The sequence below is a fragment of the Brienomyrus brachyistius genome, chromosome 2 (genome assembly GCF_023856365.1).
Source record: "Brienomyrus brachyistius isolate T26 chromosome 2, BBRACH_0.4, whole genome shotgun sequence".
Lineage (NCBI taxonomy): Eukaryota > Metazoa > Chordata > Actinopteri > Osteoglossiformes > Mormyridae > Brienomyrus > Brienomyrus brachyistius.
The window spans coordinates 18,613,155-18,639,184 of record NC_064534.1 but is presented as its reverse complement, the minus strand read 5'-3'; the positions used below and the strand labels follow the sequence as shown (position 1 = coordinate 18,639,184).

Here is a 26,030-nt window from a genome sequence, read left to right as displayed (position 1 = left end):
CTTATGCCTTCCATAGTTTTGTTAACCATCAGTGTTTCTTAGGTTCCCTGGTTCTCTGCTTGTTATTTTTTAGTTACTTCACCTGCTGCTTGCCATCCTGTGCCTTTTTTGATGGATGGATTTATTGATTGTCCTCACCTCCTCGTTGCCCTTATTCCTGTATAGCCATACCTGCCCCTTGTTATTTGTTGTGACCATTGTATTTAAGTGCCTGCCTTCACTCCATTTGTCAGTGTTGTTACTCTGCCCATTTACCTAGTTCGGTTTCCGGTGTCATGGGTTAATTTATGGTTCTGTTGGCCGTGCGTTCCCTTGTTGAGTATTTGACCCCTTATGGTCCCTTCATTTTGTGGTTTTCCCCAGTGTGTTCAGCTCAGTTTCATCAATAAACCCTTGTTGTCTCGGAGCCCATCAATGGATCGCCAGCTTTCTTTCTGCCTACACCATGCTGCGCCATGGCAGTTGCACTTCTGGTCACTGAATAGTCTCATTAGGTTCCTGCTTCATTGGAAGATGTTATGAGGCTCCTGCTCCAAAACTACCTACACTTGGGGGGGAAACGTAAACACAAAGCGTGATATGCCTCAAGCACACGGCTACATTAATGCTACGTCATGTTCTTTTATTAGATCAATGATTTTGCTTATGATGTGTAATGTAAAAAAGGCTTGTGCTTCCCCCCCCCACAGGTGAGGAGGCACTGACCATGTACATGGACAAGAGCAAGCTGGACCGGAGGATGGTGAATGCAACTCAGGGTGTGGAGGCCTTACATCAGCTTGCATCCTCCTATTTCATAGACAGGGATGCGACCATGAGAAAACTCCATGAGATACAGATTTCCACCAATGCTATTAAGGTCTGCATTTTTTTCCTTCCATGGGACAGACATAATGTAATATGTAATTATGAGAGCATGTTGATCAGGTTTGTCTGAGCATCGCATTGTGAGGTCATTGTAAAAGCGCCTATGAGAGAAATCTTAGCTGCTTCCCGTGCCACTCTTAGCTATATTCTTCTTGGGAATAATATGAGATTCTTGGTTATATTTTAGGTAATAGTGCCTTTAAGATGAAAAACTGTATTGTAAACATCCATCCATTCATCTATCTATCCGTCTTCTGACTGTTTTTCCTGGCCAGGATTGAGTGGGGCGGGCTGACGCTTACCATCATAAGAGACACTGCAGGGGGTACATCCTGAAATGCCAGTCCAACACAGGGCACATACACAAACTCATATTATGGATACTTCAGAGACACTGGGAGGCCTAACTGCATGTCGAAACCGGAGTATCCACAGAAATCTGCCTGACACAGGAAGAACACATCCACCAACCATGGAGGGAACAGCATTATTTAGCATTATTGTCATTTCTGAAAATCTGATGTGAAAATGTTGCTATTGCCTGTCTGCAGTGTAACTGCAGCTATAACAATTCCCTTTAAAGTCAATCCTGACTTAAGAGTGTCACAAGGTGGTTTGGGAGACTCATGCGTGATCCAATTAAATTTAGTCACGACATAAAGAATCAGACCCTTAGACTGCAAATATCAAATTGCATTGAGTTATAATTCTGTAATAGAAACAGCTCAAGTTCACAAAGCACATCTATCTTCAGACTAATGGGAACAGAGCATCCAGTCATCTGTGTAGCGAGAGGACAAACCCGCCCTGAACGTCTAACACTGCTTAGTATTGTACTGTAGGACGTTCCAGATCACCACTACAAAATGGGAAACAACCAAACATGTAAATCGAAAAAAAATAAGCAAACAATAAATACATAAAATTAAATCAGATCTGCTTCTTAAGATGTCAGTCTTACTGTCACTGAAAGGACCGTAACACCCTGAAGGTTAGAGTTAATTTGATTTCAGTCACAGCCCTATTATCATACTCTGATAACACCCTGCTTTGACAGGTTTTACTGTGGTGCTAAAATGTATTGTTTGAGGCTGCTGTGAAAAAAGCAGATGATATATACATTTCCCAAAAGGGGAAAGAACACAGAACAAAAGTTATTAAAAAGGAAATTATGAAGTTAAGAATGAGAAGATTAAATGGAAAAAAGTTTTTTAAAAAAGTTTTTAAAAGACTATTACATCTGTCTTGGCCTGTCCCTGTTCTTCCTGAGATAGGCGCCGACCCTAAACTGGATAAGCAGTGGATTATGTATACAGTAGATGGACATACTGCAGAAGCTGAGAGTTTTGTATAAAGAGGAAGCGTCTTGTTATTTGCTGCACTGGATCCTTACTCGCTGTGTCCTTGTGTTACTCTGTTCTGTGTTGTTATAGTAACATTGGAACAATGTGCCTTTTTTGCTCTTAGTTTATTTCCCTTACAAACACCAATTTTACATCATACATCTGGTAAGATGTTTGTCACTTCTTCATTAATAATTTTCCTGTAAAAAGAGAATCCAAAATAACTCCAGCCTATTCCAAGCCCTTTGTTTATACATGTTCAACAAACAGTCTACTGAGTCATTTTCTGTAACTTTTGCAGTTTCCTGTTTTCTGCGACCTTTTAGATGTATTTATGCCCGATTCTACTGAAAGTGGAATAAAATGGAATGCAGAGTAGAAAAAGAAAAAAATTTCCTTTCTGAAATGGAATGTCACCTACAGTACAAATTGCAGCTTTGCAAATACATAGTAATGTTAATATCCATCAAATAAACAAATATCCACTATGCAGAATATGTATACAGAGGCAACTTTATATTTAATCTGCATAACTTTTTTTTCCACCTCAGTTTCAAAAGTTTCTTAATTCAAAAAAGCAATAATTTTTATAACAGCGAATTAGACATCCTTTTGACCTTTTTTGTAAACAGGAAAAGGTTGCTTTTTTCACTTGATTAATGACACCAGCGTTTACCATCCTTTCATTGAATAACCATACAGTGAGTCAGTATCTGAAGGTCACCATCACAAAAAATGTTACATAATCTGAGATGTAACTAACACTCAGGTAGTCCAATGTCTCAAGAACAACCCAACCCCAAAATTACAAAACAGGGATGGAGGAACAGGAGAGCTCCACAACAGAAAAGTGTGAAAATGCAGAAGGCTCTCTCATTTATCACTGCTGAATTTTTTTGACTGAATTACGCTTGTGTCCTGCTTGGAAGACTGTTCACCACAAGAAAAGCACAAAATAGTAATATGGTGCCACATGTGTAGCTATTAATGCCTTGGCCAAAGCTGCACCTGGATCCCATAAATTCTGGAATGTCAGACTCTGTAGCTAGACAAAAAGCTCTGTCAGCTTTGCAATAGTTCTACTGCTCATTATATAACACGTTGGTTGTGTTATATTATAACTGCAGCTCTCTGCAGTGGAGAGAATTCCATTTGTCATGCACCCCTTGAATTCTTTAGAACTTAGCAACCCATGCAAATGCATATTGATGAGGCTTAACCCTGAGCCAGCATTATAGCCGTATGTGTGTGAATGTAAGGTAATTAAAACATATCTTTATTCAAAATCATTGTCGATGTACTGATAAAATTGAATGCCTTACAATTTTTAAAAAATATTTTTGAATGAAAAGGCTTACACTCATACTGCGTCATACTAAAACAAATCAGGATTGAGAGAGAAGTTTTCAATAGTACTTATTGAGCTCTCTGTGAGGACCAATTGTTTTCATTATGTAATATCCCACTTAGAACAGAATTATTGAATAAAATATCAATTCAGCAGAGCAACATCAATTAAAATACAAGCAAATACAAGAATATAAATCCTTTGAAGTTTTGGCAAGTTACCGTGATATTACCCCTTCTTAGTATTTCTGCGTCCACACAAAATTTCCTTTTAGAGTCACCCCCATAGAAAATATGGAGTATTGTATGAGCACTAAGCTGAAAAACTCATCATACACTTACACTGTGTTGCTGAGCAATCTATCTGCTGCTGTCATGACTATGTAGCACAATCATTTATTTTCAGCCTATGTGAATGTGAAGCTTGGGGCGAGTGTGATTCAAACTGAATACTCGCTACCCCTAGGGACATTAGCTTAGAGGAGAAAAAGATGGCAGATCCTTCAGCCGGATTCAATATTCAAAGACATTCATAGGTTTCATTGGCATGCTCGATATATAGGTAAAATTCTATTGATTTTTCTCTCAGAATTTTAACTCGCCTTGAATATTGTTATAAATATTTTAAAGAAAAGGTAAATTAAGGTATTTCAAAGTGCATTGTGCAGAGTATATTTTAAGATATGTGACTGAGTAGATGGTGGTGCAGTGGTTAGCACTGTTGCTTCACACTGGGTCTGGGACCCGGGTTCGAGTCTCCGCCAGGGTGACGTGTGTGGAGTTTGCATGTTCTCCCCATGTCGTCGTGGGGTTTCCTCCGGGTACTCTGGTTTCCCCCCACAGTACAAAAACATGCTGAGGCTAATTGGAGTTGCTAAATTGCCCGTAGGTGTGCATGTGTGCGTGAATGGTATTTGAGTGTGCCCTGTGATGGGCTGGCCCCCCATCCTGGGTTGTTCCCTGCCTTCCGGGATAGGCTCCGGACCCCCTGCGACCCAGTAGGATAAGCGGTTTGGAAAATGGATGGATGGATGGATGGATGGACTGAGTAGACAAAAAAGTTAGCAAAGGACAGAATGTAACTCTATGATGAGTTACTTGTTATGTAAGAGATAAAACACAATGAGGTGTGTGGTTATATGAAAAAAAAATCTAAGAAAAGCTGGTGTAATGCAGCCCGACATAAGGTGGAGGAGCACTAACAAGTTAGAGTTGAATATGTCCTTGTAACGGCACACCTTAAAGTGGTAAATCCCTCCAAAGTTAATAAACAAAAAAATAAGAATGCAACAGAATAACCTAAAATAGTCACGGTTAATATTTCAAAAGAAAGTGATTTCAATTAGCATTTAACAATGTTCCAGTCCCTATAAGTGCAGAATATCTGCTCAGGCTGCTCACTAGAAGTGGTACATCAGTTAAGTCACCATAGAAACCGTCAACAGACAGGGGCTTGCATTTTGAAAACCAAAGAAAATAATGCAGATAAGAATTTTTGCTTAGTTCTGAGTAAAATGTCACACGGATTATTGTATTTACATGTTTAATAAAAGACTAAATTGCATTAATATAGAACGGTTATTAGGCTGCTGGAACTACCTATGTGGTTACATGAAAATAATCAGCACCCACATGACATCTCTGGACCAATAAGAAAAGAGTGTTCATAGTGTGCATATCTCTTCACCTGGAAAATAAAAGACCATTACTTATATATTAATAATTATAACTTGGCCATTATAATATGTTTTTTTGGAATTATACTTGCAATGCAAAACATAAATATCAAATATATATTGCACATTCTTTGTTTTTATTTAAAATTGAAATATTGAAAACTGACCTTTTAATTCAGAATATTCAGAATCATTTTATTCACAAGCCACTGAGAATTACCAAACTAGGGCTACCGTAAACCACGACCACTACCATGTTCATAAATGCCTGTTTACTATTACTCAGGTTTAATATATGGAATTTTTCTACTTAAATTACACATTCTTCATTCTTATCGTGACAAAGCTTGCTTGTGACCAGCGCATTTCTAAGCAATGCTGATTGGGAGATGGATGGTCGGAACGAAAGGAAATACAGTACCTTATTTGTTTACATGACCTTGGATTATTTTTGTGGTGTAACCTTATTTCTTACTATTATATAAAATCAGAGATAAATCTCCACAAAACATGTGAAATATCTATACGGGATATAGCATTTAGTGGTATCCTTGCTTCATTCATAATGTGCTCATGTGAAAAATACATCAAGCAATGCATGAAAAGGAACCAAAAAATGACTAAGACCATCTCATCTGTGTCCCTCCCAGGTCACCGAGACACGCACAGGCCCGCTGGGATGCAGCAGCTATGACAACCTGGACTCTGTCAGCTCCGTCCTCCTGCAGAGCCTAGAGAGCAAGCTACACTTGCAAGGTAACTTGGATCACTTCTGCCGTTTTGATAGCTAGTACTCATCTTAACGGGTGGAGTAGAACTGGTTTGCTGCATGGGCCAGGCCCATTCCTCTGCATTTATATAGTCTACTTACCCCCTCTTGGCTGAAGTGCAGCAAAAGTTCAATAGCTTTGTTCACCGAACATGCTGTCGTTACTTGAAAGGTAAACCACAATTAAGCTGTGATTTAGGGATGGCTGTTCTGGCAAGCGCAAAAAACATTCAATTTGTATGTAAAACTCTTAAAGGAGAAAATCTCGTGTTATGTAATTGATATGCAAGCAATTGCATTTTTGTAGCTGTGTATACACCATTTGTAAGGATATAAGAACATGAACCGAATAACTTTTCAAAAAACAAATTTAGAGAGTTATTAGCAGCTAATAAAATAAAAAGATCAATGTCGAACTGTGATTGGAAGATACATGCATGCTACGTGCAATTCCAACTTTTTCAATAGACCTGTGAGGCATATCAATACTTAGCTATACAGCAAATGGACGACAACGACGGTGATGATTATGATATTAGTCACATTGACGGTGGGTCACCTTATTTAATTGCTATATTTCCTTTCCCTTTATCGGATAATGATCTGGCAAACACTGTGAACTATAGAGCCATACATTATTTTTGTGTGCAGTTATAGCAAAAAATAAAAAACTAGTGTATGCTATCACATACTAACCAAAGAAAGGGCACTAAAACAACATAACAATACCAGGTGGAAAAAGAAATGAAGAAAACAATCTGGTTGCATGCAAACACATCACCAAAACTGCTGAATAATGAGACATGCAGAAAATATTTGCCCTTGTGCATATTTACAGCTCCCCCTTAAAACTAATTGCATGCATAAGATGCTCATACTTTATACCTGCACTGGAATTGTCTCCTAATCAGCTGGCCACTCCTGACTCACTCATGTTCCTCAGTCTGTAAATATATCTGTCAAGCATTTGTTGTCATGGTTATGGAACGTTTTATTGAAGCATTGTACAGCTGTGTCTGTGTGCATCATTTTGTTAAAATGAATTTAGGCTGATGCCTAATGCAGTAAATTCCATGAATAAACAAGTAGTAAACAAGACAAAACTTGAAAGATATTTGACATTATGGTTTATCCTCAGATAAAGTCACAGTTGCATCCATGGTGCATCCAATTTTAAGGATCGCTACTCAAATGAGGGAAATTATGCTTTCACTCAACTCCTACTATTGCAGTGTTGAAGTGACAATATCAAGAGTATAGCAAAGTAAAGCAACGGCATAATGACAATGAAAAAGTGACTCATTTATGATTGTTAGGCGAGTCTTCATTTAAGAAAACCATGCAGTTTATAAGAAAGTGTCTAGAACAGCAGACAGACTTTTCCTGAAAAACATCCCTCCATTATTATTTACTTTTCTTTTTTTCTTTTATAACACACAAAGATGATACAAGATGCATGCAATTACATGATATTAAGTGTATGTTTGTAATCCTGCATCTACTATTTTGCATGAGGTACTTGCTTATTTGCCTGCCTTCTACTGTATTTAGTAGCAATCTGTTTATTAAATTTTGCTTAATAAAATGATCAGCAGCTTTGAATGTTTTTGCTGACAAAAAAACATTAACAATGGAATAATCCATCCATTTATCTTCTAACCGCTTATCTTTCTCAGGAGTAATGAAATAATAATTAAATGTTTCCATTACAAGACTAATGGAGATATAACTGTCTGGTAGCTATAATTCCTTTTTGCGCAATAACTCTTTTATTGATGAAAATATTTAACATTGCCTGTTTTGTGCAAAATTAAGGTTAATATGTTACTTCAAACACATTCATGTTACACTTAACCACATTTAACGCTTGTAAAAAATGCATCACAGACCCAATGTTGTATAGATTGCTATTTTAATGGCATTTAAGGAACATGTGTGTATGTTCAACATATCAGTAAATTGTGTACATAAAGGGCTGATAGTGCACTTATAATAATTTTACATTATCTGGTGAATTTTAAGGATACCATGATTGCCTTCCTTCAGATATTTTTACACTGCAAACACTGTTTCATACTTGTTTACATCTACCCTTTGGGAGACAAAAGAAACATGAATGACACTTGCACTTTTGTTCAGAAGACAAGGTCAACAGAGGTGAGATAGATCATTAGCACCCCAGCAGTGCAGTTCAAGACCCCAAAGTGAAATGCTGATTTTGTACTCTCTCTCTGGGGCACTCCATGGGAATCTCATATTCTGCTAGGTGGGAGTCAAATAGTGACTTAGGAGAGAACTGGGTTATTACTGGCAAGGGGTTAGTGAAAGATTTATGGTTTCCTTTAGCCATGTGATCATGAGGGACGTGGATGTTACACAATGCAGACCCTATAAGGCTTTATGGGGAGAGCTCTTGTGGTTTCACTGGTTTCTGCATGCTTTCCCATACTTCCATACTCCAATAATTGCTTTATGCAAAAAAAAAAATACTGCTAGAAAGAATACCATTGTTAAATTATATTATGTCTCAACAAAAGGACAGCCACTTTTTGAGGCTTCAAAAACCTGTGTGGTAATTGTGCTATTCCTACACCTTGGAGACAAGCTAACAACTAACCTAACGAAAGTATCTTTTGCAAGATATACTTAACTAAAAATGTTTCGGGAGACATGTTGGAGCATTAAGAGGCAAAAATTCGGAACGATGTAGCGTTAAGATGGTTAACGGGAAAATCAAAATTTTGATTTCAGCCTTCTGTTCAATTATTAGCTGTGGCTTTCTACACCTTACAAACATAAAAAATAGGAAATATATATCAAACATTCTCATTTATCAGTTGATACATAAGAAGATCCAGCAGAAAGATAAATGAAGAGTAGACAGAGCATTAAACCTCTCACAAAATCACCTGGGACAGGACAGACAAGTGTTTTTGTTTAGTTTATTAAGTCGTAATCAAGAGAAGTCAAGAGCAAATCAATTTCTGACATTAGTACGTAGAATTCCAAAACAAAGAGAATGTCAATTCACTAAAGACAGACCTGATATGTCTTCTTCAAAACCAATAGTTTCAGCCTTTGCAGCTAAACAAGCTACAACATACTGAAAAACATCCAGTTACATTTGTTTTAAGTATTTCTCTTATTTTCTTGTAATAAAAGTTTAACAAACAAGTGTATTGTTTATTATATTTTTTTTTAATCTGAGGGACCAAACTTCTGGCCTCTAGTGTATATCATGCTTTTTCTCGGCTTCTGTGCACAATTTTTATTGTAATTCTAGCAATAAAATTATGTTTTAAATAAAAGCAGGCATGATTTCTGGCAAATTAATTATTGGATTTTATTTATGTTTTGTTCATGTTGTCTACTAATGTTTCCTCCAGATTCAGTGAAATGGTAGGAAATTCAAATACAAAAATGCACCTTTATTTACTTAAATTAATAATAATAAATTAAACACTTTATTTGCATTCAGAAGAATTTCTTGTATTTGTACTACATATTTATGAACAAAACAAAGTATCTTTAAGCTCAGACAGATATTTGCTCAGACGAATTTTGTAAATGTTCCTACCTTGTATCCTTAACTTCCAGAATTGACTGCACAACCCTGTAACTCTGCATAGGACAAGTGGGTTTGGAAAATGGATGGATGGAGTTAAATATTTATTCACCGACTCATTTACTTATTCATATTACCCAGTTGTAGACTAATTGAGTAAGACTGGACTGTGTAATGCTGATACACTGCTGTGGTACAGTAGGTGACCTACAGGGACATGCCTGTTCTTTGGCACCAGCCCAACATCATTCGCGACTGCTGTGATATAGACGCCCCATTACATTTCAATCAGATAATGGCTCAAAACACACATGACTGAACTGGGAGAAGAAAGATACATTTTGTTATTATTTTACAGCTGTAGTTGTAAGAGTATGTGTCTCCCTGGAATCTAAATCGTATCTTAAAGACTTTTGTCCCATTTCATTGTTATTCATTAAAAATGCTAAATGAACACAATGAACTCGTACCATGATATGTGACATATGATCACTCAGAAGCTGTGTGTGCTGTAATTTTTTAAGAACCATATTTATACTGACATACAGTGGTGACATTGCTGCAGGCCAACAGGAATCCGTGGTGACAAAGAATGCCTTTGCATTCCATGAACCTAGATAAAAGCTATGGTATGCAGACACACACTAAAAAAACACTCACAAAAACCGATAGTTTTAAGTCAAATTGTTTTAATTAAAATGTAAGAGTATATGCACAGTGTATTAAACACGGGGACAAAAGCATTGTGTATTCATGAGTATGGTTAATGGCCAGTAAAAATTAGGTAAACTCAACACTTTTTTAAGTGATAGCATGAGGGAAACCAGATGATATGCATGCGCTTTCTGTGAAGGTTCCAGAATACTTTGGCTGCAACAGACATAATTGTCAAAATTGTTACAAGACTTTCCAGTATGTTAATTTTGGCATTGTTTTGTATTTGTGCAATATTGAGATATAACGTTGAGTGAGGTAATGTTAGCTTTGCATTTAGGCTGGAGCTGCATGATATAGGAAAAAAATTCAAAATATCCATCCATCCATCCATCCATCCATCCATCATCTCCCACTAGATCCGAGGTCGGGTTGCGGGGGCAGCAGTCTCAGCAGGGAAACCCAGACTTCCCTCTCCCCGGCCACTTCATCCAGCTCCTCCGGGAGATTCCCGAGGCGTTCCCAGGCCAGTCGAGAGACATAGTCCCTCCAATGTCTCCTGGGTCTTCCCCGAGGCCTCCTCACAGTGGGACATGCCCGGAACACCTCACCAGGGAGGCGTCCAGGAGGCATCCTAATTAGATGCCCGAGCCACCTTATCTGGCTCCTCTCAATGCAGGAGCAGCGGCTCTACTCTGAGTCCCTCCCGAATGACCGAGCTCCTCACCCTATCTCTAAGGGAGAGCCCAGCCACCCTGCGGAGGAAACTCATTTCGGCCACTTGCACTCAAGATCTTGTTCTTTCAGTCACTACCCACAGCTCGTGACCATAGGTAAGGGTACGAACGTAGATTGACTGGTAAATCGAGAGCTTTGCCTTTTGGCTCAGCTCTTTCTTCACCATGACAGAGCGATGCAGCACCCACATCATTGCTGATGCTGCACCGATCCGCCTGTCGATCTTCTGTTCCATCGTTCCCTCACTTGTGAACAAGACCCCAAGATATTTAAACTCCTCCACTTGGGGGAGGACACCATCCCCGACCCGGAGAGAGCATTCTACCCTTTTCTGGCTGAGGACCATGGTCTCAGATTTGGAGGTACTGATTCTCATCCCAGCCGCTTCACACTCGGTTGTGAACTTTCTCAGTGAGAGCTGACGGTCACGATCAGATGAAGCCAACAGAACCACATCATCTACAAAAAGCAGAGACCTAATCCTGAGGTCACCAAACCGGACACCCTCAACGCCCTGGCTGCGCCTAGAAATTCTGTTCATAAAAACTATGAACAGACTCGGTGACAAAGGGCAGCCCTAACGGAGTCCAACCCTCACTGGAAACGAGTCCAACTTATTGCCGCCCATGCGGACTAGGCTCTGGCACCAGTCATACAGGGACCCTTAAAAGGAAGCCTAGCATCCCATTCTCCCAGAGCACCTCCCACAGGACTCCCTGAGGGACACGGTAAAATGCCTTCTCCAAGTCCACAAAACACATGTAGACTGGGGGGCAAACTCCCATGAACCCTCCAAAACCCTGTGGAGAGTATAGAGCTGGTCCACTGTTCCACAGCCAGGGCGAAAACCACACTGCTCCTCCTGAATCCGAGCTTCGACAATCCGGTGGACCCTCCTCTCCAGAACCCCCGAATAGGCCTTACCAGGGAGGCTGAGGAGTGTGATTCCCCTATAGTTGGAGCACACCCTCCGGTCCCCCTTCTTAAAGAGGGGGACCACCACCCCGGTCTGCTAGTCCAGAGGCACTGCCCCCGATGTCCACGTGATGATGCAGATGCATGTCAACCAGGAGAGCCCCACAACATCCAGATACTTAAGGAACTCAGGGTGAATTTCATCCACCCCTGGGGCTCGGCTACTTAGGAGATTTTTAACCACCTCAGCGACCTCTGCCCAGAGATCGGGGAGTCCACACCCAAGTCCCTAAACTCTGCTTCTACGTTGGAAGGCTTGTCGGTGGGATTGAGGAGGTCTTCAAAGTACTTCCATCACCGACCCAAAACATCCCGAGTTGAGGTCAGCAGCACCCCATCCCCACCATAAACAGTGTTGATGTTGCACCGCTTACCCACCCTGAGCCACCTGATGGTGGACCAGAATTTCTTAAATGCCATCTGGAAGCCATTTTCCATGGCCTCGCCCAACTCCTCCCACACCCAGGTTTTTGCCTCAGCAACCACCGAAGCCACATCCCGCTTAGCCTGCCGGTAACTGTCAGCTGCTTCTGGAGTCCCACAGGCCAAAAAGGCCCGATAGGACTCCTTCTTCAGCTTGATGGCATCCCTCACTACCAGTGTCCACCAGCAGGTTCGGGGATTGCCGCCGCGACAGGCACCGACCACCTTACGGCCGCAGCTCCGGTCAGCCGCCTCCACAATGGAGGCACGGAACATGGCCCATTCAGACTCAATGTCCCCCGCCTCCCCCGGGATATGGGAAAAGTTCTGCTGGAGGTAGGAGCTGAAACTCCTCCTGACTGGGGATTCCGCTAGACGTTCCCATCAGACCCTCACTATACGCTTGGGCCTGCCAGGCCTGCCCGGCTTCCTCCCCCACCAGCGGAGCCAACCCACCACCAGGTAGTGATCAATTGACAGCTCCGCCCCTCTCTTCACCCGAGTGTCCAAGATATGCGGCCGTAAGTCCGACGACATGACTAGAAAGTCGATCATCGAACTGCAGCCTAGGGTGTCCTGGTGCCAAGTGCACATATGGACACCCTTATACCTGAACATGGTGTTCATTATGGACAATCTGTGACGAGCACAGAAGTCCAACAACAAAGCACCGCTCAGGTTCAGATCGGGGGGGGGGGCGTTCCTCCCAATCAAGCCACTCCAGGTCTCACTGTCATTGCCCACGTGAGCATTGAAGTCCCCCAGCAGAACAAGAGAGTCCCCAGGAGGAGCGCTCTCCAACAGTGCCTTCCAAGGACTCCAGAAAAGGGTGGGTATTCTGAACTGCCACTTGGAGCATAAGCGCAAACAACAGTCAGGACCCGTCCCCCCACGCGAAGGCGGAGGGAGGCTACCCTCTCGTCCACTGCGGTAAACCCCAATGTACAGGCACCCAGCCTGGGAGCAATAAGTATGCCCACGCCCGCTCGGCACCTCTCCCCATGGGCAACTCCAGAGTGGATATGGGTCCAACCCCTCTCAAGGAGACTGGTTCCAGAGCCTAAGTCATCCGTCGAGGTGAGTCCAACTATATCTAGCCAGAACTTCACAACCTCACGCACTTGCTCTGGCTCCATCCCCATCAGAGAGGTAACATTCCATGTCCCTAGAGCTAGCTTCTGCAGCCAAGGATCGGGCCGCCAAGGTCCCTGCCTTTGGTCACTGCCCAACTCACTTTGCATCCGACCCCTATGGCTCCTCCCATAGGTGGTGAGCGCATTGGAGGTGGGACCCACGTGCCTTGTTCACACTTCATGATTCGTGAATTTACAGATCCGCAAAAATTTCATTGGAACAAAACTTGTTTGCATGCACGTTTTTTTTCACACATCTGCAAAATCCTCGAAAAACCCTACAGAAATGTGTTTATGTTTAATTTTTGTAGTAATTTATACGTTTTCATGCTTTAAGTGCAAAATTGGTAAGAAAAAAAAATAGTTAATGAAGATTCTACGGTGTTTTCGGGGGAAAGTTCAAGACATACAATATAAATCAGTTAAAAACGTGGCTTTATTATGGAAACGTTCCTTTTTATGTACATACTGTACTGTACTTTTACAAGATGTGAATCACATTCGCAAAGTTCATTCCCTTTGAATGCTAATGGTTACATAAATTAGTTAATTTACTATTTTGTAATAGTCAGTACACGTTCTTCTGTTCTTCTGAACATAAATTCAAACACAAACGCTCTCACGAACCCCCACCTGAAAAGGGAGATTTTGAGGAGCTGTAACTCCTCCTGTACCCTATGCAGTCATTTTCATATTTTCACCGTACTGCACAGCTATCTACATAAATCAAATACTGTAGATGTGCCAACTGGGCAACCACAAATGACAAGTCAGTATTACTACAAAGATCAGACAAAAAACTGAGAGATTCCTTGGGCCCAACAGAGAAGAGAAGCATGTGACACGGGCAAGTGAAACAAGTATTCTTTTGTGTTCCCTTTTCATAAATACATTCAGGGCTGGACAACACAACATAAAAGCTCCCCAAAAAAAACAGCCAGTACATCAAGGAGAACAGAAGCCAAACAGTCCCTTGCTATGTGGACAGGGAACAAACATATAAACAAACCACAGTGCAACCCTACTCTCTGGAACATGAGGGGCTAAAATAAACAGAGTACTCATTTATACCAATTCTGGGAATAAGGGGTAGACGAAACGACTTATCCCAGATACTTACGATGCCTGTATTTTCCTCCTGAGATGCATGTTGGCCTTAATACTAAATGAAACAATATGGTCAACTGGTAGCTTCTATAATCTCTTTACATTTTATGTTTTTATCCAGCTTGCATTAATAATATTACTCTATTATTGTTGTACCCTATTGGCGTACAGCCTGTAAAATACAGGGTCAGAGAAACCTTGGGTTACAGAATACAGTTCTTGAACAATATTTGAGCTTCTCAGAAAAAACAATGTAACTATCTAATAACATACTGGGGGGAGGGGGTTACCTGGTTCATTCCTGTCTTTGTGACCCCTACGGTCCAGTTGGCTTCTACATCTTTGCATCTCTTGTCTTATTCTCCTCATTAATAAACATCTTGGCAGACAGAGCTACTGTTCTGACACGTGACCCCCATCTTCATCATCCCTGCAATCAGCTCTGTAACTCCCCCCCCCCCCATTCCCCCCCGTGGCAAGATAGGTGTTAATATGATTACACATGGTGTTGTGTCCTATGCACCTGTGCGGTTCTGTGCCAGCACTGTAATGCAATGATTAGATGTGTTAACAAAGACAACACCCATCATCCAAACTAGGAGACATTAATATATTATACTGCTTAATATGAAGGAGTTTTAGAAGAAAAAAAAAACATTTCATCTTGTGACACTTCCCGGAGCCCTGTGACACAGAATTTTTGCCACTGGCTGAATTTATCGCTGACAACTGCTGTGGGACTATTAGCATTCTCTGACCTGTGAATGTATACTGTCCTTTATTTTATTGATTTCAGTTATGGTTTAGTCATTTAACAGCCGTACTGCTTACGGTTTTGTTTCGCTGATAGCTGCCCTTTTACCCACAGGAACTATTTTGCTCATCTTGTCAATTGCAGCATTATAGCAATTTAGAGTTACATAAACATGCATCACTTAGATTATAAAGTGGGTCATCACTTACATGGTTTTTTAATCACTATTGTCAACCAATAGACCAAGGACAGTGGGGCATACAGGCAGCAATGAGGGGGTGTGAGGATTGTTGGCTACTGCACCATGCAGGATAAGTGCACAGGAAAGTGTATCACTGGCAAGACGAGTACAGTGGCAGTGTGACACAAGTCGGCAGCTGAATCGAAGATCAGTGTCCAGGAATACATGGCAGTGGTCCTACAGTAATGATTGTGCCCACATGGGGGAAAGCAGTAATCTCCAGGGCAGCGAAGTCAAGTTCTGTGAGGGTACGGGAGAGGTCACCTACCTGGGAAGGGGAAATCTGGATCAGATGTATGGGAGCAGGTTTAAGCTTTCCGGTCAGTAGAGAACTTCATAAATGGAATTAGGATGAAGATTTCAGGATTGAAGTGTAGCCTATAGAGAGCTTTGACAGGGAAGTTGTGACTGGTTAGTCCCCACCCAGTCACAGTGGGGAGGACCGAGTCACAGCTGTCAGCAGGTGCTGTTTGTGAAGTTCTCTGCTTTAAGGTGTTTACATGTGAGAATCTCAATTGGTACATTTAGGTGTTGGCAATGTTGTATAGTTGTTCTTTGTATTTTTAATTGGGTTAAGCTGCCTGGCTTGTAAATCATTAACAAAAATAATAATAAAAAAAAAAAAACTTTAACAGCTGCCAAAGTAGTGCATGGGAGTGTGTCTGCATGCGTACATCCATAATGCAGAACAGCAATCCAAAATCAATTGGGTTATCTGACCATTTTCTTAAGATAGCTTATTCAGTTTAAAGCTGTGATTTGTACTGGATTGAAAACATACATCTGTGACAAATCACTGAAACAACAGAGGCGTAAGAGAGTTCTATGTTATTTAATTTGCCACTGTTGTATTGTTTCTCTGCTTTTAAACTGTAGACAGTTGAGCACCTCCCTTTTCCCTGTTAAATCTGTTCATTCAAACAACATGCAATTTCCACCAACCCTTTGGATAGCAGCCTTCAGCCTGCATGCAGGAGCAATTGACAAGCGTAATTTTTAGCTGTTAGGGTAATTAACATCCTGATTTTCTAGGAAGTCCTTGTGAACAATTATGGTCTTCAGATGCCTGCTAGTACTCTCGCTGTAAGTCACACTCCCACACAAATGTCAGATGGATCAGAATTTCATTGTACGCAAAAACCCTGGAAACGCCTTCATCAGAAAGTTACTATCCTAACTTCTTTCGTAGTACACATATATAATTGCCACAATTATGGCACAATATAAAATTTTTAATTGAATTAAAATAATTTTGTAAAAAGTCATTTTTTTGTACAGTACCTAAGTCATTGTTGAAACAAGAATATATGAAGCTTTGCTAAATAAATATTTCACATTAAAATATTTCACTAAAAATGCCATTCATATTCTACAAGGGAAGAATCTTTGTAAATACACATATTGATATTATTTTTTTGAGTGTGTTTGGTATTAAAAAGGATATTGGACAAGGAGGCAAAGCAAGAAGGAATATACTGTACATATAATGCAATAACTAAAGGAGTTTTGGTAACATTTCATTTGAGGGGACAAAAATGATGTAGTACACTCTTATTTAATGTTTTAATTAATAGGAAACTTAGTTACATGCTGATCATTCATCATCTATCATGATGATTCATATATTTCATGCAGTTACTGTCACGATCACTCTTGGCAGGAGAGTGATCGTGCGGGTAGGCGGGTCAGGATCGAGCAAGGCAGGCGAAAATCAGGGTAAAACTTCGGGTTTAATCGGGAAACAGAGATCGGACGACAGGAACGGGCACACACCATCACCTAACCAGAATGACGGACAAGGGGAACAGGTAAGACCAGGACTTAAATAGGACGAGACTAATCAAAGTAAGCGGACACAGATGGAGACGATCAGGGAAGCACACGTGGGTAATCAGGGGGCGTGGCACACACGAGGAGCGGACGATTCGGGCATCACAGTTACTATATTTATCCATGATTTGTAATTGATTAGAATACTTGTATTTGTACTTGAGTTTCTAAGTTACTTGTGCCCCCTTAAGCAAAGTGCTATCAGAGCTTGCTTTGCAATATTTAGATTTTTTTTCTCCATCACCTGAAGAAAGCTTAGAGGAATCATGGTAGTCAACAAGACTTCATGATTCTTGGCTGTGTTAGTTTTTTTTTCAGTGTTTTTATCTGAACAGTTTTGGTTAAGCAACTCACTCAAGGCTGCCACAGTAGGGCACTTTCTGGGATTGAACCAGTAACCATTCCCTTGGTTCTGAGTCTGTGTCATTAACCACTTCAGCCTGTACAAGGTGGCACAAGGTTGGGGTACACCCAGGGTGTTAATCCATCTCGGGGCAACTTAAAAGATGAATAACAGGGATAAAATCCACTTATAAGGAATACACAGAAACTCCATATTGTACATACACAGCAGATGTGGGATTTGAGACTCCAATGCAGGAAATGTCAGGCAACAGTGCAACTCACTGATCTAAATGCCACCCCTTTTCTTTCATATTTAGTCTCATAAAAATCTTCATTTTGAATGTAGTTCCACTTGGTAATACTGTATATTTTTCTGTTCCCCTTTAATGATTGTAGTTTTGCCCTTTGTGTTTTATGTTTAGAATAATGAGTTCCATTCTTCTTTTATTGTTTCAGAAAATAGTTTTTCAGGGTACAGATCTTTTCTAGTTGATTATTTAATAGCATTGCTTATATGACGACTAGAGTGACAATCATTGTATTCCCCAGGCTGGTAAATACATACCAGTCCAATGCCATTGCCACTTATATGCTTTCATTAACACAATAACTCAAAAAGTACTTCATGGATCTTTTTTGCAGACTTGGCAAATTTTATCAGTAGCATAGTTGATCAGTGAAATTTATCTTTGGGAAAATGTCAAAATTTATCATGGGGTTTCAATTAAAGTTGTATTTTTAATACTGATTTTTGGGTATGTGAGTAGATTGTGAAGTTTAGGCTTGGGCAATATTTTCAAAATATTTTTGTTACTGAGTGGTATTTTCGTTCGGCAAAATTTATTGTGCATGAATGCCCGACTTGGTGAGATTTATTGTGGGGGAATTAAATTATGTCACCTAGTCCTAGTCAGAAAGAACAGGTGCATATATTAAGAAAAGTCACAAAAAGTTGGGCTTTGGCAAAATTACGGTAATATTTTCAGTTGGGTGGTATGGGAGAAACAATTATTAGGTGGGGAAGAAGATGTGACAGGGCCATCCAAATAATACATTGTTGTCATTTTTTGTCAGCTTCTTTGCCATTTGTATGCATGCTCGTTTTAATTATTCTAGTGTCATAATAAATATATGTTTATTTCCAAAGTTAAAATGCTAATGTAACTACTTTTTGGTTGTTTCATACTATTTCATTTTCAGTTTTTTAGGATCTGGTACATGATATAGATTTTAGGGAATGAATGCTTCAAAATTCAAATGTTCTCACATTTCATTAATTCATAGAGATTTCAGTAATCCAGTGGTAACTGTGGGACCTAGTAACACACTAACATGCTTTAAAACACATGTTAATTTTAAGCTGATGTGCTGAAAAGATATAATTTGATATTTTAAACATCATACCCTTTTAAAGTGCATTACAAATATCTATTCTGCTGCAGCTGCAGTGCTAGTATTTGCTACTAACCTCCAGGAAGTTTTGATCTAACATTGTTGTAAAAAAAAATGGGGCGAGCAGAACTAATTTGACACTCTTGCTACATGGCTCTGTTCACAACTATAGTCTGGCATTCAGTTAGCATCTAATGGGGAATTTGATGGAGGGGAAAGACGAACAATTATTGTAACTGAAGTTAAGTGAGGCTTTATTGTGAAAAGCAAAATAATGTTCTTTGGATTGAGGTGCTACATATATGCAAAAAAGTCCATGGATAGACAGGCTTTGGGGGTGGGGGGTTAGGTTTACAACATTAGTGTCACAGCGAGTTTTGGACAAGCAGGGAAGCAGGCAAAGGGAGCCGTAGATGCGGGCAAACAGGGTTTATTGACTAATCACCGACAGAACTCACAGGCAACGTTAATGACAGACCTACAGTAGGGAAACATACTCGAACGCGGACTGAAATACACGGGACAAGCGGGAAATAACATGAAACAATCAGGGTTTCACACGAGGTAAATGAGGGGGTCTGGCACAAACAAGGATTGTACGAGCAGGTCATAACAATTAGTACACAATATAAAGTAAATATTTATGAAATGGATAATGATGGAGCAGCAAAGTGGTATTTAGGAGTAAAAAATGTTTAAAATTACAGATAAATACAGAATGCAATAATGGTGCACAATGGCAATAATATTTTGCTCATATTTTAAGAATCACATCAGCAGCATAATCTCAAGGTTACAGTTTTCCAGTGGTAATGTATTATAAATATCTATTGATTGTCTTTTTTGCCTGCACTTAGTCTTTATGTATTTCATTCTACAAGGTAGATTTGCAAGGAGTGGGAAATGTCATCTTTATGCAAAATTAGTCAAGCTGATGCCTCACCGTAACAGAATATCCTGTTCATGTTGCATGCTTTACTGCATTACTCAGTTAAAAAAAATAATTATTAAAAAAATCCATGTTAGTGAAAAATAATTACTCCTTTGTTTAATCAAAGTTCATAAGGCATTCCTTGGCAACACTGTGCTTCCCAAGCAACAATCCCATTTATCAGAAAAAGATAGAAACTTTACCTTGTACAGGAGCATCTCTACATTTCTAGTGCTTGGAAAAATAAAGCCAACTTAAAATATGTTAAAATATGTTCATCTTAAAAATGCCTCTGGTACATTAATCCTTTCTGATCTGAATTTTGTCCTATTAATACAACAGACAAAATTATGTTTACTACTACATTCTACTATTGCTATTACTACTACACAATACAGCGTGATAGTATGTGTGTGTGTGTGTGTGTGTGTGTGTATTAGGGTCGCAAATTTTGGTGAGCTGGCTGGAGTGAGATTTTCAATTCAAGTCATGTCTGCACACTCATTTATGTGTACATAACAGTTTTATTACCTTGCAAATAGTCTGTAGGGTTTGCAAAGTATTCCAACCCTTCTGATGTAGCTAATTTTAGGTTTATAATGGAATAATATAGATTTACTGTAAGATTTCTCGCATGAGTATGAGTCAGAAAGCATGTGTATGTGTGTGTGCATGCACACACACACACACACACACACACACACACACACACACACACACACTACTGTTGCTATTACACTTCACTAAAGCAAAAGCAGATGCTACAAATACCTTCCCTTCACAGTACGTACGTGTGTTATAGTAAATTTGACAAAAATAATGTTGTTAATATTATGAAATCAATAAAACATTTGAGATAAGCAGCAAAATTTAATTTAGCATTTATTTGAAAAAAGGTAAGTGCTAATGCATTAAATCAAAAATTATGGCTCCGTCACAAATTATGATAAATGCAGCTCCTGGTGTCAGCTAACGGTGTCTCTGCAGTTACACACAAATCAAAATTTCATACATTAAGATAAATTATTATAGTCGTTAAGAGTGGTGAAGAGAAGGTATTAGACCTTTGTGCTTGGGAATGCTATGTCTAGACTCTTGCTCATGAATCAAATTTCACTGATTCAAACACTTTTAATAGTACGAGCAATTACTGAATGAAAGAGAGGTAAGACTCTTCACATTTTCTTCACCCTTTCCTGTAAATGGGTTACCTATGCAGTCTTCACTAATAGAGAATCAAATAAACACACTTTGGCTTCTAACCGAAGGGATTGTCCATTATTACAATTAGAACACGTAGCAGTTTTAAAGTCTATCCAGCTACATTGCCAAGAAGATATGCAACATTTTGCCCTGGTAGAAGGGTGCGAGATGTAAACCATTTCAAATTATCTTTATTGTTGCATTTTTTTTCTTAAAACTTTTACCAGACTGTTATATTAATATCACCTTAATTTAATGCAGAAATAAAGAATTATATTGGGTTCGCAAACTTCTCCAGCTACTATATATAGAATATTTGTATTAGTTAAACTTTTAAAAATTATCACAGAAAACATGATTATACTAATCGTGTTGCTCCACATAATTTTGCTTGGTCAGATTCCAAAATATGGCTACATGACGTTTGACATGCCCGTATATCTTATTTCCAATAGGTCTCCAGGTAATTTTCCCTGAATATCTCCAAGAGAAATTTGTGCAATCTGCACTCAGCTACATCATGTGCAACGGAGAAGGCAAGTATGTGTGCCATGACAGCCAGTGCATCTGCCAGTGTGATGAAGAGTTCCCACAATGCAACTGCCCAATCACCGACATTCAGATCATGGAAAATTCCCTGCATGGAATGATGGATACATGGACTAACACATATAAGGATTTTGAGAATTCAGGTAAGATATTCGCAATCTTGGCCCAGACGTCTTAGAGTAAATGAAGGGAATTATTTTTCAGAAATATCACTTTACTATGTATCTGTCCATATATATAATAACAATTATTATTAGGTGCTGCCAAATTGATGCTGACTCCTGGCAACTATGCAGACAGTGTTTCTCCAGCATGTCTTTTGTCTCGCTATGTATTCAAGTTTAAATATGACATGTTTACGTAGAATAATATAGGAGGCTGCACAGAGCTTCAGCACCGAAACTTTAGAAGTAGGGTCATATATGTAGATTTATGTGAAAAACAAAAAAATAGAAATGGAACTGGACGTTTTATCATTTATTCCACTATATGTATATCTGTCCTATATCTATATTATTCATACAAAGCATTGGGGAAATAGTGAAACATTCTGATTATTTCAAGTGAAGGCAACATTTTGTTTAAGACTTGTAAGCAATTATTATTATTATTATTATTATTACTGGTAGTAGTAGTAGTAGTAGCATTACTAATAATTACAATTTTATTAAGAAAAGGAGGAAAATGTCTGTGGCAATGTTAAAATGACGTGTTAAACTGAAACATTACTTTACACTTCATTATTGTCTGAATGTATACTGCTTTCATGTGGTAAATTGAGGCAAACTCAGTTAAGTCAAACTGCTATGTAGGTACAACATGATGAGGGAAAAGTAAAAATTACAAAAAAAAATTGCATTCCGTCTATTCTGTCATGCCCTGCTCGTCGGCTCCTCATGTGTGCCACGCCCCCCTGCTTGCCAAAGTGTGTTTCCCTGATTGTTTCCACCTATGTCCGATTACTGTGATCAGTCCTGTGTATTTAAGTCTGAGTCTTGCCTGTGATCGTTGTCCGTCATTACGTGATCTGTGCACATGGTGTTGGTTGTCCCTCGCCTCCCGTGTCTCCTTCTCCCGAATAAACCCCGATCCTGCTCGTCAGCCTGGTTTTCTGAACCACCGCCCGCACGATCGCCTGTCCACCCGAACCGCCCCGTGACAGAATGACGGACCACAAAAAGAAGCGGACAGGGAGGAGGAGAGTCCCGCAGGAGACGATCCGTCTCGGCGCCTGCTCGCTCTCCAGGCTTTGGCTCCCGACAGGGGACGAAAGGGAAGTACCCGCCCTACCTCCAGCCCGGAGGCTGACCACACGCGACCCCGATCCCGTGTGGAAATACTGGTTCTCCAGTGAGGACGAGGACGAGGAGCCCTTCCTCTACCCTTACCCGGAGCCGGAGGCCTTTCTTCCGCCGTCCGTTTTTACGGACGTCGCGCCGCCTCCCGCCACCGCTAGGCGCCAGCGAGGGAGAAGGAGACCGGCGATCGCCGGTACAGAGGACCTCCCTCCGCTACTCGCTGCAACGGCCGGACCCGAGGAGCTCCCTCCGCTCCTGCCGCCCGCGGACCCCGCTCCCGTGCAGCCGCCATTGCCGGCGGACCCCGCTCCCGTGCAGCCGCCATTGCCGGCGGACCCCGCTCCCGTGCAGCCGCCATTGCCGGCGGACCCCGCTCCCGTGCAGCCGCCATTGCCGGCGGACCCCGCTCCCGTGCAGCCGCCATTGCCGCCTTCGCCGCCGCCGCCTGCGCAGCCGCCGCCTTCGCTGCCTGCTGCAGCTCCCGGGCAGGCGCCCCCACTGCAGCTGCCTGCTGCAGCTCCCGGGCAGGCGCCCCCACTGCAGCTGCCTGCTGCAGCTCCCGGGCAGGCGCCCCCACTGCAGCAACCTGCAGCTCCCGGGCCGGCGCCCCCACTGCAGCCACCTCCTGTTCCTGACCTCGCTGCAGCTCCCGGGCTGGCGCCCCCACGGCAACCACCTCCTGTTCCTGACCGCGCTGCAGCTCCCGGGCAGGCGCCCCCACTGCAGCCGCCTGCTGCAGCTCCCGGGCAGGCGCCCCCACTGCAGCCAGCTCCCGTTCCTGACCGTGTTCCAGTTCCTGACCGCGCTCCAGTTCCTGCAGAGGCACCCCCTCTGCAGCCGCCTGCTGCAGCTCCCGGGCAGGCGCCCCCTCTGCAGCCGCCTGCTGCAGCTCCCGGGCAGGCGCCCCCACTGCAGCCAGTTCCTGTTCCTGACTGCGCTCCAGTTCCTGCAGAGGCGCCCCCTCTGCAGCCGCCTGCTGCAGCTCCCGGGCAGGCGCCCCCTCTGCAGCCGCCTGCTGCAGCTCCCGGGCAGGCGCCCCCTCTGCAGCCGCCTGCTGCAGCTCCCAGGCAGGCGCCCCCACTGCAGCCAGCTCCTGTTCCTGACCGTGTTCCAGTTCCTGACCGCGCTCCAGTTCCTGCAGAGGCACCCCCTCTGCAGCCGCCTGCTGCAGCTCCCGGGCAGGCGCCCCCTCTGCAGCCGCCTGCTGCAGCTCCCGGGCAGGCGCCCCCTCTGCAGCCGCCTGCTGCAGCTCCCGGGCAGGCGCCCCCTCTGCAGCCACCTGCTGCAGCTCCCGGGCAGGCGCCCCCACTGCAGCCAGCTCCTGTTCCGGACCGCGCTCCTGTTCCTGACCGCGCTCCTGTTCCTGACCGCGCTCCTGTTCCTGTCCAGGCGCCCCCACTGCAGCCACCTGCAGCTCCCGGGCCGGCGCCCCCACTGCAGCAACCTGCAGCTCCCGGGCAGGCGCCCCCACTGCAGCCGCCTGCTGCAGCTCCTGTCCCTGACTGCGCTCCTGTCCCTGACCGCCCTGCTGCAGCCGCTCCTGAGGTGCCCCCGCTGCAGTCCCCTGCAGTTCCCGGGCGAGCGCCCCCACAGCAATTGCCTGCAGCCCCAGTTCCTGATCTCGCCCCAGTTCCTGATCTCGCCCCAGTTCCTGATCTCGCCCCAGTTCCTGATCTCGCCCCAGTTCCTGATCTCGCCCCAGTTCCTGATCTCGCCCCAGTTCCTGATCTCGCCGCAGCCGCTTCTGAGACGCTTCTGTCTCCGCCTGCTACAGCCGCTTCCAAGGCGCCCCCACTGCAGTCACCTGCAGTTCCAGGGCGAGCGCCCCCACGATGGCGGCTTGCAGCGCCTGGGCCGGCACCCCCACTGCAGTGTCTTGCAGTTCCAGGGCGAGCGCCCCCACGACGGCGGCTTGCAGCGCCTGGGCCGGCGCCCCCTCCGACTGCAGCAGCTCCAGAGGCGCCCCCTCCGACTGCAGCAGCTCCAGAGGCGCCCCCTCCGACTGCAGCAGCTCCAGAGGCGCCCCCTCCGACTGCTGCAGCTCCAGTCCCTGTCCTAGTCCCCGAGGTGGTCCTGGACAACTCCATCTTGGCTCCTCCCTCTTCGGAGGTGGAGGAGCTGGAATGGGACCCCTCGGGGACAGAACTTGTAACCCCTTGTCCCTCGCCCCGGCGACTTCGACCCCGAACTAGGGTCGGCCTGTCTGTGTCCCGCAGGGGAAGGGGACACAGACGCAGGGCTGGGGTCCCGCCCGCCCTGCCCCCTGGCTCGCCCTCCCTCGCCTGCGCTCTGGCTCGGCTGGCGCCTGCGGGTCCTGGCCCTCCGGGTCGGCTGTCGCCTGCGGGTCCCTCTCCAGTGCCTCGTCGCCCCGCCTCGCTCCCCTCTCCAGAGCCTGGTCGGTCGCCTGCGGACTCCCCGACGACGGCTCCTCGGTCGCCTGCGGGGCCCCTACCTCCGGCCCTCCCCCGGACGTCGTCGCCTGCTACAGCTCCCCCCTCCTCCGGGCCTTCGCCGTGGGTCCCTCCTGCTCCCTCGTCCCCTTCCCCGGTGCTCCCTCCTGCTCCCTCCCTGGCCCCTCCGCGGGTCCCTCGCCCTGCCTCCTCTGCCCCTCCGTGGTCCCCTACGGCTCCGGCCTCCCGGCCGCCTGCGGCCCCTCCGGCTGCCTCCCGTCGCCCGCTGGGGCTCCCACGGGCTCCCCTTTGTTCCCCCGCCTTCTCTCCCTTCTTTCCTGTCTCTGTCCCGCCTGTCTCTGTTCCGCCTCCTGCCTTTGTCCCGCCGTCCTCTGTTCCTGGTCCCTTTGTTCTGCCCCGCTCGGTTCCTGGTTTCCCGTCGTTCCCTCCCGTCACTCCCGCTCCTTTTGTTCCGCCTGTTCCCTCTGTTCCGCCCTTTC

At 43.4% G+C, this 26,030-nt stretch overlaps 1 protein-coding gene across 1 annotated transcript in view; it reads left to right on the top strand.

Moving 5' to 3' along the window:
- LOC125716080 (BMP/retinoic acid-inducible neural-specific protein 1-like) overlaps positions 1 to 26,030 on the top strand; it is a 73,040-nt gene that overhangs the window by 38,822 nt on the left and 8,188 nt on the right. Inside the window, exons 4-6 of the mRNA XM_048988319.1 lie at positions 690 to 859; positions 5,884 to 5,989; positions 21,749 to 21,985. Coding sequence (XP_048844276.1) covers positions 690 to 859; positions 5,884 to 5,989; positions 21,749 to 21,985 — 513 coding nt within the window. The remainder of the gene's footprint in view (positions 1 to 689; positions 860 to 5,883; positions 5,990 to 21,748; positions 21,986 to 26,030) is intronic.